This window comes from Nicotiana tomentosiformis, chromosome 1, assembly GCF_000390325.3.
Source record: "Nicotiana tomentosiformis chromosome 1, ASM39032v3, whole genome shotgun sequence".
In the NCBI taxonomy this organism is placed as follows: Eukaryota; Viridiplantae; Streptophyta; class Magnoliopsida; order Solanales; family Solanaceae; genus Nicotiana; species Nicotiana tomentosiformis.
Window position 1 is genome coordinate 71,956,313 of NC_090812.1, and position 15,968 is coordinate 71,972,280.

Genomic DNA, 15,968 nt, shown 5'->3' on the forward strand with positions numbered 1-15,968 from the left:
CTGGGCGTGCCAGAATTTGTAGACAATAAATTGCGTCAAGAAAATAAAATCAAGATCGGAAAAATTACAATAATCGTAGTATTTTATTTCAAATAATATGAGTGTTACAATCTCTATGAATCCTCTGATTCTACTTTTCGACGGTAAATAAAAGAGCATTCGAGCTTAATCTTGAATTTTATTTTATTTTAATCCAGGTGCTTGGAGCCTGATCTTGATCTTCACGTATTTGAAATCCAAGGGCTTGCAGCTTGTTCTTGAATCTTCGTCTTGATCTTTTAATCTTTAGAATACTTTAATGCTTGTAGTTTTTAGAGAAATTTGGAGCGTTCCACGAGCTCTCTCTTGCTTCTTATTATAACTCCTGATCCCTTTTCTAGGTTATGAAGACCCCTATTTATAGTTGTGGGAGGGAAGAGTTCTGATAAGAACAGACTCTTTCCGACCAATCAAATTGAAGTGACATGGCAGCATTTGATTGGTCAGAACATGTCACTTGCACATGTGGTGCAGTTTCATTGGCCTTTTGATTTGGTTTGGCATGCCCTGTCATTTTAACACGTGGCATGATCTTATTGGCTCTTCCGTTTGACTTGGCGTGCCACGTCATTTGGCACGTGGCACCAAACTGGGCCTCTAGGAAGAAGACATTTTTGGCTTAATGAAGCGGGCCATGATTTGTAACCAACTAAATGGGCTAGCTCAATGGATTAAGGCTTATTTATTTAAGGAATGTTTACCTATATGTACTACATTATAAACTTATTTACCCTCACTGTTTAGGTTTTAAGTTAATTACAAGTTGATATACAATTTACCAATTATATACAAATTAGTATTAATGAGTATCTCATTATATTAGGAATTGAATAGGGAATTCCCTCTTCTCTCTCTCTCTCTCTCTCTCTCTCTCTCTCTCTCTCTCTCTCTCTATCTATCTATCTATCTATCTATCTATCAGTATTCTTATATTAATATCTTTATGTGGATTAACTGAAAAAATGATACTACTGTTAAGTGGGAAAAAAAAGAGAAGATTAGTACCTAGCAAAGTTCTTGCTTTAGATCCTATGAAAACGAGGAAGTAAATAAGAAACAAATTAGCTCTGATGAAGAGAATCATTTTAGTTATCATTCTTTTAACTTTTTGGAATCAATAAACAAAATAGTATTAATTAGAAGCGAGTAGATTGAATTGAAAACTATGTTAATCCATTAAGAACTCCAATGACAACCATTAAAAAGCTTCAAAGCTTTGAATTCGAAAATTAAATTTCATGAAATTATTTTTTGTTTGGATTGGGTGTTGTTGTAAATGATTGGGAATATCCTTTGGAGTTTATATCTCAAATTTGAGACAATTTGGTGAAGATTCGAGATGGTTTTGGTTGAAATTTCAGATTGAAACTCGAGAAAGAAGACATGAACAAATTGTATATATTTTGTATATCGAATGTAGAAACGGAATACAAAATATCTACAATTTACATAATTATATATAAGTTGTATATAAATTGTATGTAAATTATAGTTTTTGACCGGATTCTGTAAAAAAAAATGTGAATTTATATTGTAGATAAATTGTAGATTTTGACCGAATTTATATATATTTTATAAAAAATTTTGTTACTTCCCGTAAATATGAAAACTTAGATAAAACCGGGTAAATAATTTTAAAATCTTGTATATATACAAAAAAAGTTCTTTTATTTAATCCATATATATAGGACTTATATAATTGATTCAATTATATTAATCCATAATATTTATTTGGACTAGTATATTTAAAATATCATCCAATTTATTTATTAAATTTAAATCCAATAAATTTTATATGCCTATCGTAATAAATTGCATAGGAATGTTATAGTAAAAAGCTGTGTTACTGCAAAACTAAAGCATGGAGATGGTGGGAGCCACATTGAAAGAGGGAATAAGAAAAGTACTTGAAAGTGCTGCGGAATTCATAAAGATGATGAGAACAATCTCAGTTACATGTGTATTAATATATATATATATATATAAAACAGTTGAGAGATTTTTTTTTTCCTCGTTGAATATATCAAATTTCACATGTATATCTAAAGTTGTTCTCTTGGTCAACACTTAAAGGGATTCCTTGAGTAACTTGATTAGTGGGGAGAAATTAAAAAATAGCCAGATTTATAAGTGGTAATTGAAAAATAGTCATAGTTTCAAAAGTAATTGAAATTTAGCCAATGTTCATGTAAAGATAAATCTGAACGAAAATACTGTTCAAAATCCGGAAAATATTCCAGCATAATATAATGGAGTACCAGTATAATATACTGGTCCAACATAATATGCTGGAAGTTCATACACAGGTGCTCCAATCTCCAGTATATTATGCTTGAACTTTCCGCGTGTTGGAGTTTCAGCATAATATGCTGGAAGTTCATACACAAGTGCACCAATCTCTAGTATATTATGCTGGACCGGTTCGTATTACAGCAAAATAATGGCTATTTTTTAATGACTTTGCAAACGGTGGCTATTTTTGAATTATCAGTCCGAAAACTAGCTAGCCCGTGCTATTTTTACTGATTAGTGCAATTCCTTTTTAGATGGTTAGTATAAATGGTTGCCGATAAGAATTGACTCAGACCGGTAACTTTAATAGAGGTGTCAAATGGGTGAGTTGGGCTAATTTTCGACAGGTTAAAATGGGCGGAGTCAATAAATTGGCGGATCATTCACCTGCCCAGAAGTTACATGGATCGAAATGAGCTGGGTCAAGATGGGCTAAATTTTGGGTCATATTCCAACCCATCCAACTCTTATCAAGCTTTAATTAATGTGTGTTATTTTCTTATGATTGTTTAATACAAATAAAACTTTTTTTTCTTTTGTTATAGTCACATATAGCATATCAAACCAAAAAAATAATATTTTAAAAATATTTTAGTAAAGTTACTCATGGGTCAATTTGGGCTAAAATTCAGCCCACATTTAGATGGGTTGAGATGAGTTGGGGTCAAGATGGAATGAGTTTAATAAATGGACGGGTCAATAACTGGCCCAACCTTAGGCGGGTCAAATGAGTTTGAGCACAAATTGCAACACCTAATTTCAAGAGTTAATAACTAAAGTGAGAATATATATTACTTAATAACGAATACGTAATAATATGTATATGAAAGACACATATTTTATATTTATTGATTTGGTATAAAATATGGATGGAGTAAATTTTTACCGATGATCGCCTATCAATAAAGAAAAGAAGACAGCGAATGACCAAATTTTCTATAGACATGTGAGAAGAAACATTCCTATAAATGAAAGCACTAGTAAGAACAAAATGCACAACAATTTCATGGATAACTGATACTCCTGTGGTCACATCCTTGACCCTAATAGCTCTCCTATGGCCGCATATGGCTTCCAATTTTAGCAATAGTTGACTGACTCATCAGCTCATCTGGCTTTCAAAATAGGATTTAACTTGCACACATTTACAATGTAAGAAGTATATACATTAATGTAATTTTGTTCATTATACAATTAAGTTAATCTTATTTTTGGATTACTAACTTTACTAGTTTACTAATTTCATGTAAAATGAACAAGCACCTACATTTACTTTTCATATGATATGATAGCGTATAAATTCTTTTACAATATGAATATATAGAAATTAAACTCATAATAATAAAGCATAAGTTGTGTGAGTCTTCAGTCTCATGAGTGCATACAAGTCAAACTCTCCAATGGCTATTTCATTCTTGTGCACTCAAGCACATATGCGGCTAACTTCCACCGTGATGGACCACGTTTTATGTCTCAATCTTACTAAAATGTTTTTTTTGTTTGTTTCAAAATTACGTGAAAGTTAAAATATCTTTCACGCATTTAATGCATTTCTTGTATCCTACTATCAAAAGTTGCAAGAAAAGTCAACTTTATGTAAATAAAGAGGATTCAACTCCTTATTTTATCAACTCATTTCCATCTAAATACAGCCAAGCTTTTAGTCTTGCCTATTGCACCATAATGAAACGAAACAATTACTCAAGAAGTAATGCGCACGCCTTTATAACGAACACAAAAACTACTTCAATCACAGAATACGTAGACTATAAAACTAAGAAACGAATTCAATCACAGATTACGTAGACTTTGCTATACTAAGTTTTCGGCGAGAATAACTGACACCTCATAAAGGACGTTCACCTTTCGTGAGTTACGCACAACAAACCAAAATGTAGAATGATCTTACATGAGCATGTTCATAATTTAACCATCTACCTCCTTTCCGTTTCCAGTTGCTGCTGTTCTTTCCTTTATTTTTATTTTTTTTAAACCTCTCCCAAATAAGGAGAATCTATAGTGTTTTCACACTTCCTCTCCAACGTGACTCGAACCCAGGACCTAATAGTCGTGGATGAAGGTACTTTTACCAATTGAGCAAGTCTCACTTGTCACGCTGTTCTTTCCTTTAAGGGTCTTTTAATGGTGAAATTCAAACCAGCTTTGACGCACCTCGACTATTCCAGGAATAGGCAAAAAGAAAGAAATCACAGTAATGTTTGTCTCCCTTGGAATTTAAACCCTAACCTCCTATAATTTTCACTCATGTTGAAATTTAAGCCCTAACCTCTTATGATCCTCAACCATTTCACTGACCCAAGGCCCCACCCTTCGCGCTTTTTTACTGTATAGAGTACTCTACTGTCAGCCAATCTTTTCTTTCTTTTTTAAAAATCTATTGACTAAATCTGCCGATTATAATAACATATTTCATCTCCAAATAGGTATTCCACACTGTGCGCCATTTTTAGAGGGCTGGAGATAGGTCTGTCATATTTCCTCTTTGCAATGGTAGCAGAGACAGTAGCTTTATCATAAAACGATCTTATATACTACAAAAGATAGGCACACGGCTTACCAAAATTAAGTTCCAATTGGTCGTTCACAAATAGTTACTCCAATAACCATTCATAACCAAATGCATTCAAAGGCAAATATTACTCTATTCCTCATATGTACGTACTCATATCCTCACTACTAGTAAATGAAAACATCCAGCAGCAACAAAGGACAAGGCAGTCATAAGTGAAAAAGTGAAGATTGTTTGCTTGAATCGTTTTGAATATACTTGTTTAGGGAACAATTATACAAGGAGATACCTATTATTTTGTACACCAAAAATGTAAGACAAGTTAAACTGATAATATCCCCGCATTTAATCGTACTAGTTCTACTTCTATAGTCAAACAAAAACAAGAAAAAATAATGGACTATAAAACGTAGAAGATGTCAAGCTAAGTCTATTGGGAAAAAGAATCAGATGCAGACCCAAACCTATAACTCATATGCAATCTTCCAAGCTAGCACGTTTCTGCAGATTAATTTGAGTCTCCAAATTAGTCGTCATCTTCCGAATCTGTACTCAGAAGGACCAAAAAAAGGTCAGCTTCAGTAGCCCAATTCAGTATAAACGTGTTTAAGAGTTAACATGTTAAATACTTCTCCAATTTAACAGAGAGGAAAAGTCGTTATTAGTTTAAGATCTACAAGAAAACATGCTAGCGTGAAAAGGTACTTTCATTACTCATCTTCATTCTCAATTTGTCTTTGGGGTGGGAAAAAGACATGAAAAAGCAAGGAGGTGTATATCAGCACAAATTCAACAACATAGTGTGCCTGTGCTAAATTGAAAATGACAATTAAGATGCTTACCAGATCTTATATCTTCCCCAACCTTCCCTCTATTTTTTAATTGTCTCATGATCATTGAACATATGAGAATCCACCAATACAGGTGGAACACAAGTAGGGTCAACAGCATTGTGTTGAAGATGTAGTATAGCACTGTACTGTATGCCTCTGACAACTTCAAAACCTCACATAAATAATAGCTGGGAAATGAACACATTGAATTAATTAGGGGAAACCAGAAAAAGAAGGGGAACAACATCATATGAGTAGAAAATCTAATAAGGACCTAACCTTGAGGATCGTATGACCCAAAATGGAAAGAAAACCAGCCTAAGTACAAACCAGGAGACAGCAAAAAAACCAAATAATATGCTAGCTCCAAGCTCCTTCTCCGAATATTTAAACACTTTGGCAGCTTCAAGAAAGACATCACTTGCATCATGTAATGCAAGAATAACTATCCCGATCCGAAAGAAGCTACAGATGTCAAAACACATAAAATTAAAACACAAATTGAAACAGATAAAAAATACTCCCTTCTTCCTATGAGAATCTAGAATTTTTTTTTTTGCATTTGTTAATTTCCTCCTGGGGTATTAGCCAAATTAAATTAGTCTAGAAACTTCATCTGCAATACCAAATAATCTGACAAGGTTTTTGATAGATAAATCGATCCTTAAAACCAAAAAAGCTCTGCCATTGAATGAAGTGGACATATAGATGACGTATAACAAGTCATCATTAATATATTGCAGTTACAGAATGATGAACTCTCAAATGTGTTTGCAGCCTATTAGTTGAAACCAGTTAGAGAAGGAACATCTATTTAATTATGTCTTAACATTCAATACAGAGGAAAGAAAATATTCTGCTGTACTCCTCCATCACATACTTTCTTCCTCACAAGAAGACAGCCTTTTCTAGAAGCAAATTTTCAACTAGGAGAATTAGCTCAAATTTGGAATTATAGCATAAAAACAGCGTTTGATTCTAATGTTGACGAACTTCAAGAAATGACTTAATAGATTCAAGGGAAATCGATGTTGAGAGACCAGCAAAATTATAACTCAAAAAAAGGTAGCAAGACAGGCGTGGCTAATTATAAAGCCATGTAAATTTGTTATCCTGTTTTCCTGAAATCAACAGATTAAGTAAAAAGAGGGAAATGATAAGACGTTCAAGGTTGGTCACTTTTCTTGGATACATCAGATGAATTCAAAATGGACAGTCAAGAATAACTATTATCTGATTATCCACGAACAACTTCAAAGATTAACTTGGGACTTCTTTTCCGTAATATATAGGAGAATGTTGACCATATTCTGATCAACCAATGAGCGGCGGAAATGATAAGTAACTGTATCTGCAGACTGAGTTACAGATTTGACCAATTTGGGGAGATGGGGCAAACATTTAACCTCTTTTTTTTTTTTTGATTGATATCTAGCAACCATTTCACTATTTTATCAGGAAGACAGCTATTGGCATCCTTGTGCAAGGGGCTAAAAGGATGGTGCTGGCTAAGTCAAATTTGACTAAATTAGTGTTTCCTGTTCTAGACATTATCTAAAGTACAAAAGCTGTTAATGCACTTATGCATACTCAATAAATGAATCAACAATGAAAAAGTGGTAAAGAATCAACATTTAGAAGAAAGGGACCAATTTAGCATCCTCATTCCCGGAAATCTCAGCAATTATTTATATATGTAAAAAAAAAAAAAAAAAAAAAAAAAAAACCAAATTGCGTCACATATTAAGCATATCAATGCATTGGAAACACGTGCTCTATTTCATTTCTCAAAGGTAGTCAAACATCAAATTAACAAAAACATAAAATACACTTTTCTTAAATGAAGAACTCACCCAAACAGCCGCCCACCCTACCACTTAACTAAAAATAGCCTGTGAATGTATAATACATGCATAATTTATGTATTACATGTGTATAATCAATGTATAATCTATGTATATGGCCAAAAACAATTAATATGGCCGGCTATTTACGTAAAAATCCCTTCTTAAATCTGTCTCATCTACAAGTTACATGCTCTGCATCCATTTAAAATTGATAATTGCATGTCTTTACATATGGATATGCAAAGCAATATTAATACGATTAATTTTTTTGGCCGAATATTATTAAAAAGTTTGGCATATAATTTGCTTCCTTTGGCAATACATGTTCACATACTTTTTTAATCTCCTCTATATCTAGAACCAGCTTTTCAAAATTTTAACATCTAATTTGACTTAGCATCCCTTCCCCCTCGAAGTATGTTAAAGAATGTAGCCTTTGGTGGTTGAATGAATGTGACAAATTGCATGGAATCAAGCATATTTACAATTCCTACTTATATTGTGCCTGACATAAACATAGAGACCTTAAGAGTCTCGCTAACTGCATACTTAAATCATATGCATATTTTCACATCAAGATAGGGTATAAGTCCCAAAATCAAAAGGAAATAAAGAAAGGAGGAAAGTGATAACTGAGAAATAAAAAGTACACCTCTGGTGAAGTAAACCTTACCTTGAAATATATGAGTATGAAATCAGAATAACTGTCACTATGTGATGAGACATCATAACAGCAAAGTCTTTCCGTCGTGTTTCCCAAACAAGGAGCGCAGCAATGGAATAGACGTAGAACCCACATTGGCACATATAGATAAGTTTTATGCCAGACCTAAAATGAGAAATGAAACATAGGATGTCAAATTCTATTAAAGCCTCATGTGAACCTTCTATTAAAAGATGCCTATAAAAAAAGTTGCCTGAAAAATCATCTTTCCATTCTGACAGGTAAGTATGAAGTGCAATAAATGTTGCCCACAGTTCTAATGATTCTAACAAAAATCAAATTTTGGGGGGCATTAAAAGTTTGCATTATCAAATACGGACACATGGATTTGCATTTCTAGTTGAAGTCCTCTCTGTTCAACTAAAATGGTGTTTGTATCCAACTAGAAACAGTTTGATGAGTTCTCTGCAACCAAAGGCCTGCTTACAGCCAAGAATGAGCGAATATAAACTTGGGATTAGAAAAGGTACTGGGTTTAATAATCAGGGGATAGAGGGGCATTCCACAGGAAATTTAATAATATTACAACCATTGAGAACAAATCCTAGCGTACATGGTTGCTCCTTCCAGAACTTGTTTCTGTTCTTTGAGGAGTAGAGATGACTCCTTTTGCTTGGTCTTGATAGTTGCAGCAACAAGGTCTTTTTGCCATTTTGGCTCTTTCTTAATATATATATATATATATATATATATATATATATATATGTGTGTGTGTGTGTGTGTGTGTGTGTGTGTGTGTGTGTGTGTGTGTGTGTGTGTGTAGCCCTTTAATGCTCTTGCAAATAGAACTATCAAGTACTAGACAAGATACATACTGGTAACAATTAAGCGATTTTTTTTTTGTTAAACAGCCTACCAGCCTCGGACTCTTGACCTAGTGGCGTGAAGAGGACTCTCTCAACCACTATGAACAAGAATGGCCCGTATAACTGAAAATAGAAATTGGTTAGGGCCCTGCGGGTAACAATTAAGCAATATGGCATCGACTATGAAAAGTATTTTTTTAGTGGATAGTGGATACTCCATCCATCGCATAATGATGATAAGACAAGTTACCAGACGAGAATCATGATCGAAACACCCTATCCACACTATATGAAGCTTCAAGAGATTATCCATTGGATAGGAACAAAGAGGGTCCTAATTTTAGTGTTGTATTACCACCAAAGCGAAAATCATCAGTGCAGCACTCAATCGAGAAATTAGCAAACCACCAAACATAAGAAGACCAAAAGCCTTGAGAAGAGATTTCTGACAGTACGGTGGCGACATAAGATTTTCTATCTCTTTTTTCCCGCTTATAAAAGGCAGCAAACATTTGGTATAGGAGACAAGAAGATACTGCAAAACTTAAGAAACGCAACTCTAATGTGAGCCCAATGGTGGGAACTTAATAAGTAAAGCATACTTCAGCTTATTTAATCCTAATATATGAACTTAGCAACAGATTTCGCCAATAACTATACTAATTTGAATTGAACATATAGTTAGCATTATGATGTTCCCCTCAAATAGGACATGGAATTATTTCTTTTCTTGCTTACTCAATTATTTAAAGTAACAACTCCAATTTGACCTTTAAACAGACAGTACATGCTGACTTCCATATGTCATATACTAGGTCATAGCACGATCAGGATGTGATACTCACGATAGCTCTTGATTTGGCCAGCCCCTGAAATATTCCTTCACATCTAGGAACCATGGCTCATGATATGCAACTTTCAGGACACAAAACTCAATAGTGCCATAATAAGCAAGTTTCCACATGGATTCAGAGCATTTGACAATTTTTCCTCTTGTAGCCTCATCATTCTTCAGATGGGCGGTTCCCAGATGCAGCAACCAAATTGCTAGTCTCTGGAAACAAGGTAAAGAACCGTAAGAAACATAGATATGCCAGAAAGATGGAGTAAAATAAACAACTTAACCAAAACTACCAGGTAGCTGCCAGTGAGGAAAATTCACCTTCTATCATCTATACTCTACAACATCAAGAAAGCAGTAACTGAATCTTAGTTCCTTATTATCACTACTTTCAAGCAGTTAAACTTATTGTTTGCTAAACGAGGGTAAAAAGAAATAACGTCACTATCCAAACCAGGTTATAAAGTGGTATTCATCAAAACATGAGTCGCTGAATCTTTACCACTATGCAAATGGATAGCAAGTTCCAAATTATATCTCGGTATTCCAGACGTAGGACCAATAACGTTTACCACAAATTTTTCGGAAGGGGCTATATTGTGAAGGTGTGCCATTGAGAAAGTTAATGATGTAATCCCATATTGGTAAAGCTTAGGCTACTAAACAGGTAGCTCATACACATTACACCAGAACCCCAGGCACATGAATATTATTAAATCCAATTTAATTCAATCAATTAATAACAATCTTAATTAAGCCTAGAACTTTTCCATCAGGATGTCTTCCAAATAGCTTCGCCCAGACAAACAAATTAGATGGGATCTATAATAACGAGAGCATTGAGCAGAAAGAAACGGCACATTCCTATGCGTTTGTTTTAAGAATGTTAGTACTAATTTATATTGGTTGAAAAGTGACGTCCATTTCACCCTACTTCCTTTTACGCAATCCACTAATTACAATAATTAATGTAAAAAACTTTACTCATGCTTGCACATTAAAGATTAATAATTAAAGAATCAATAAAACAAGGATAGTACTAGAAGCATTTAATGAAGCACATTTTCTGAAGAAGCAATTGGCAGCTTACACGAAAAATGAATCTGTCAAGGATGAATCTGACTCCAACGAAACCAAAAGCGAAGTAAATGACATAGAAGAAATGAGAAGGGGCGGGGGAAGCATTGTTCGCCCAAATCGAGTCCATGGATAGAGGATTAGAACCTCAATTTCCAAATGATAACCAAAATCGCACAACGTGATGAATCCACATCTAAATTCGACCAATGGTTCCAAATTCAATAAAATTTCGCCCTTCTGCCCACCGCAGTGCCAAGTCCGATGGAGAAGCAAATACGGGTCGGACTATCACAGGGGGGTGGGGGTGGGGTGAGGGTGAAGAGAATCAGAATAAAGAATATGGTAACGAAATAGAGGAAAAGGGAAGTGTGAGCAAAAGAAAATTTTTGTGTGAGAATAGAAAGCAGAATAATAAGGACTGAGATATGGTGGAGATCTTGTTAATGGCGGGGGCCGGGGTGTGTTTTTATGTACTATTTGGTGCTCTCAAATCTAAATAAAATTTAGTGCTATTAAAAAATAGACAGATTTAATAGTGATAATTGCAAAATAGTAATAATTTAAAAAATAATAAAAATTTATTTATTTTTCATGTAAAGATAAATTTGAACAAAAATATTATTCAAAATTTAAAAAATATTCTAGCATAATATATTAGTTCAGTATATTATAATATGCTGGAAGTTTATACACAAGTATTTCAATCTCCAATATATTATGTTAGAACTTTTCGTGTTGCAATAAAATAGTATCTATTTTTCAATGACTTTGTAAATACTGATTTTTTTTAATTACTAATTCGAAAATTGACTAGTCGTGCTATTTTCAACGACAATACCTCAATGTTTAATGATGCCCTCCCACGCACCTTCTAACCTTTTCTTTCTTTTCTCTACGGTTAGGTCAGGCCATTGGGTGCCCGCCGTACCTTCCAAATCCTATTTTGTTTTAATTTCTTTTTCATACCTAACATGCAAATAAAAATATCTCAAATTTGAACTCGAAATATTATTGTTTCAACTGATTTTCTTGACTACTTGATTAAACTATTTATTGATTTACATAATTACAGACGATTGAAATTTGAGATATATACATGCCGAAACTGAAACTCTAGTTGTTTTGATTTATTTGCAAAAGTATATCAAAGAAATAGAGTATAGCACACAACATGTGGAATTCAAAAAAAAAAGAATAACGACTAAAATATGGACTTCTACCAACCTGGTGTATTGGTTACTTGGGGGTGACAAACATTTGCTTTGAAGCTTTGCTGAAATATTGCATGTTGATACAAGTGTTGAGTGCAATATATGCTTTTCTGAAAAACCCCCAAAATTATTATTATTTTATTTTTATTTTTTACGTTGCAACATGATATTAGGTGTTAGAGCAGAAATACATAATTCCAAATTGGTATTAGCAGATCGGATCAAGAGAATTCAGTTCTTTTTAGTTTGTACATATTTACTATTGGATTGAGATTGAGATTTATCCAACATTTATTCAATCATGATTTGTTAAATATGTCAAATGGCAAAAGTAAATTGTTGGGGAAAATGCATAAGTATCCCCTGACCTATACCCGGATTTCCAATTACACACTTTATCTTTGCGGAATTCCTATTACCCTCTAAACTTTTTTTAAATAGAATAATGTAACGACCCGGACGGTCGTTTTGAGTATTACAACCCTGTTTTCCCATTTACTGCTCAATTTATACTTTACAATTGTTGTGTGACTTGTTGGGGTAATTGGTTCGAGTCCGTTGAGGTTTTGGAATGAATTGAAACACTTAATTCCAAGGTTTAAAGCTTAAGTTAAAATAGTGACAGAATATCGACTTATGTGTAAACGACCCCGGAATAGAATTTTGATGATTCCAACACCTTCGTATGATGATTTTGGACTTAGGAGCGTGTCCGAAAAATTATTTGGAAGTCCGTAGTTGATTTTGGCTTGAAATGGCTAAAATAGAAAGTTAAGTTTGGAAGTTTGACCGGGGAGTTGACTTTTTGATATAGGAGTCGGAATCCAATTCTGGAAATTGAAATAGGTTTGTTATGTCATTTATGACTTGTGTGCAAAATTTGAGGTCAATCGGACTTGATTTGATAGGTTTCAGTATCGATCGTAGAAGTTGGAATTTTCTTAGTTTTAATAAGCTTGAATTGGAGTGCGATTCGTGTTTTTGATGTTGTTTGATGTAATTTGAGGGCCCAACTAAGTTTGTATCGTGTTATAGGACTTGTTGGTACATTCGGACGGGGGACCGAGTGGCTCGGGTGTGTTTCGGGGTGAGTTTTGAGCGAGTCCGGTCATTTCGACACTCTAACGATGTTATGGGACAGTTGAAGTACGGCCGCAAACTCCCAAAGTACTGTAGCGGTAGGAATTGTGCTCCGTAGAATTCTTCTCGCGGCCGCAGAAAGGTGATTTCGCAGATTCGATGGTCCGATTTCGGAAGCTTATATCTTTTAATCTACAAGGAATTTGGAGATCATTCAAAAACGAAAGTTGTAGCCATTTGAATCTAGTTTCCAAAACGGTATATCATTAATCATTTGGACATTTGTAGAGAAAGTTATAATCCATTTACTGAAGCTTGGTAGTGCATAGCTGTTGAAGTGCGGCCGCACAATTTGGAGTGCGACCGCAACACCTGGGATGTGCGATCGCACAAGAAAATGTGCGGTCACCACAATGGGGATCAGATTTTGTACTATATGAACGAGTGTTTCATCTCATTTTTTATTTTTGAACTTTGGGAGCTCGGTTTGTGGCGATTGTTCGTAGGATTTTTAACAAATTCATCGGGGTAAGTGATTCTAACTAAGATTTGGTTAATATACATGAATATATCATTGTTTTCATCATTCAATTAGTAGTTTGAGATAGAAGAAAAATTGTAAAAAATTCATAAAATGAATTTTTGGGATTTGAATGTCGATTCGAAGTCTGATTTGAGTGAAACTAGTATGGTTGGACTCGTAATTGAATGAGCTATCGAATTTTATGAGTTTTGTCGGATTCCGAGACGTGGGCTCCACGGGGCGACTTTTGGGTGCAATTTCGGATTTTTATTGAAAAATTAGTATTTTCATATGGAATTAATTTCTATAATTTGTATTGATTGAAACGAACTATTTGTGACTAGATTCGAGGCATTCGGAGGCCGATTTGCGAGGCAAAGGCATAGCAGAGTAAAGAATTTTACGGTTTGATGTAAGTAACAGTTCTAAATTTGGTCCTGAGAGTATGAAACCCAGAGTATATGTTATGTGATTGATTTTGAGGTGACGCACATATTAGGTGACGGGCGTGTGGGCGTGCACCGTAGGAATTGTGACTTGGTCAATTCCATGGATCTGTGTAGTTGAATAAATTGTTCTTATCTGTACATTCTTCTACGTATTAGAGAAATCGAATAATAAATCATGTTTAAACCATGTGTTGACACTTTTGGGACCCATATAGGTCGTGTACGTGTTGAATTATCTGTTAAATTATTATTTTATACTCACTCACGATTTTACTTGCATATTACATCTCGGTCTCTCTTGTTCATTATTGATGCATCATATCATTGTTGTTGGGCTACTTATCATGATTTCTGAGAGCCCGAGAGACTGGAGAGGTTGATGACTGAGTAAGGCCGAGGGCCTAATTGTGAGGATATTTATGGGATCGGGCTGCACATCGCAGCATGTTTTTATTGATTTATGCCATGATTGGCTTGATATAGCGCTTGGGCTGAAGGAGCCCATCCGTAGTCTGTACACACCCCAGTGAGCGCATGTACCTACTGAGTGCGAGTGCCGAGTGATTGAGAGGAATGAGTAACTGTGAGGAATGGGTGATTGTGAGGAAAGAGTGACTGTAAGGTTGGAGTGAATAGGAGGACTGAGTGACTATTACTCTGAGAAGATGCATTGATTTCATTATTGCTGAATTTCAGCTGGCATATATCACTGTTTTGGAAATTTCTGAAAGACACTATCTTCTGTTTCAGTCGAAGTTGATATGAAATTACTATGGAATTTTAAATATTGAACTTGAGAGCATGCCTACCCTTTTGTGTTAAAAATTATTGTATTTGGACTTAGCTAAAACTTATCACTACTCTCAGTCCTTATTTATTATTATTACTTACTGAGTTGGTTGTACTCATACTACACCCTGCACTTCGTGTGCATATCTAGGTGATCCCGGACATAGTGGGTATTGATTCTTTCGCACAGTTGATTTTTCGGAGATTTAGAGGTAGCTGTCGTGTTTCGTAGACCTTGTCTCTCCTTCCCTATCTCTTTGTTTACTGTATTTGGCCTCAGACTATTATAGATCGTATTTTCCAGACTAGTAATGTATAGATGCTCATGTACTCAATGACATTGGGTTTTGGGAGTGTATTTGTATCTGTAATTGTGAGGTCTTTTATTAAATTCAATTATTATATTTTCAAACTTAAAAGAAAAATGTGGATTATTGATGTTGTCGGCTTGCCTAGTACTGAGATAGGTGCCATCACGGCAGGTGTGATTTTGGGTCATGACAAGTTGGTATCAGAGCCTAGGTTACATAGGTCTCACGAGTCATGAGCAGGTTTAGTAGATTCTTACGGATCGGTACGGAGACGTTTGTACTTATCTTCGAGAGGCTTCCGAATCCTTAGGAAATTTCACTTTCTTGTATTCTATCGTGTGACATTGATTCAGCTTGAAACGTAACTCTTTGAATCCCTTCCACGCATTCGTGTGCGCATGTGTGTGCTCGGTATCGTCTGTGCATCGCTGACTTGTGATTTCATGAACGAGATTCGAGATGAGTATTCTGTGTTTTGGTGATGGGCCAGTCTGGAGGATTTGAAGCCGGGGTTAGACCGCAGCTTAAGCTCGGTAGTTTCGGTTGTGAGAACTTGTGCGTTCGGTAGTATCCCCATGAGTGAAATTTGTGGCTCGATGAGCGGTTGAATGAC

The 15,968-nt window shown here is 34.9% G+C and overlaps 1 protein-coding gene across 1 annotated transcript; it reads right to left on the reverse strand.

Annotated features, from left to right (window-relative positions):
- Positions 1-5,073: 5,073 nt before the first annotated feature.
- On the reverse strand, positions 5,074-11,431 carry LOC104103202 (ceramide synthase LOH2). Its single transcript, XM_009611085.4, has 6 exons — positions 11,003-11,431; positions 9,917-10,125; positions 8,215-8,370; positions 5,974-6,159; positions 5,704-5,882; positions 5,074-5,407 (listed from the first exon to the last, which is right to left on the reverse strand). The coding sequence occupies exons 1-6, from the start codon at positions 11,117-11,119 to the stop codon at positions 5,388-5,390; spliced, it is 867 nt and encodes a 288-aa protein (XP_009609380.1). The 5' UTR covers positions 11,120-11,431; the 3' UTR covers positions 5,074-5,387.
- Between the last annotated feature and the right edge of the window lie 4,537 nt (positions 11,432-15,968).

What these genes read in the sequence shown, in the direction of transcription:
- LOC104103202 (XM_009611085.4), bottom strand. Translation starts at nt 11,119, where the DNA reads ATGGACTCGATTTGGGCGAACAATGCTTCCCCCGCCCCTTCTCATTTC. An exon ending in TGGCCAAATCAAGAGCTATC is followed by an intron (nt 8,371 to 9,916) that starts GTGAGTATCACA and finishes TTCTCATTTTAG; the next exon opens with GTCTGGCATAAAACTTATCT. An exon ending in TGGGTCATACGATCCTCAAG is followed by an intron (nt 5,883 to 5,973) that starts GTTAGGTCCTTA and finishes TTCATTTCCCAG; the next exon opens with CTATTATTTATGTGAGGTTT.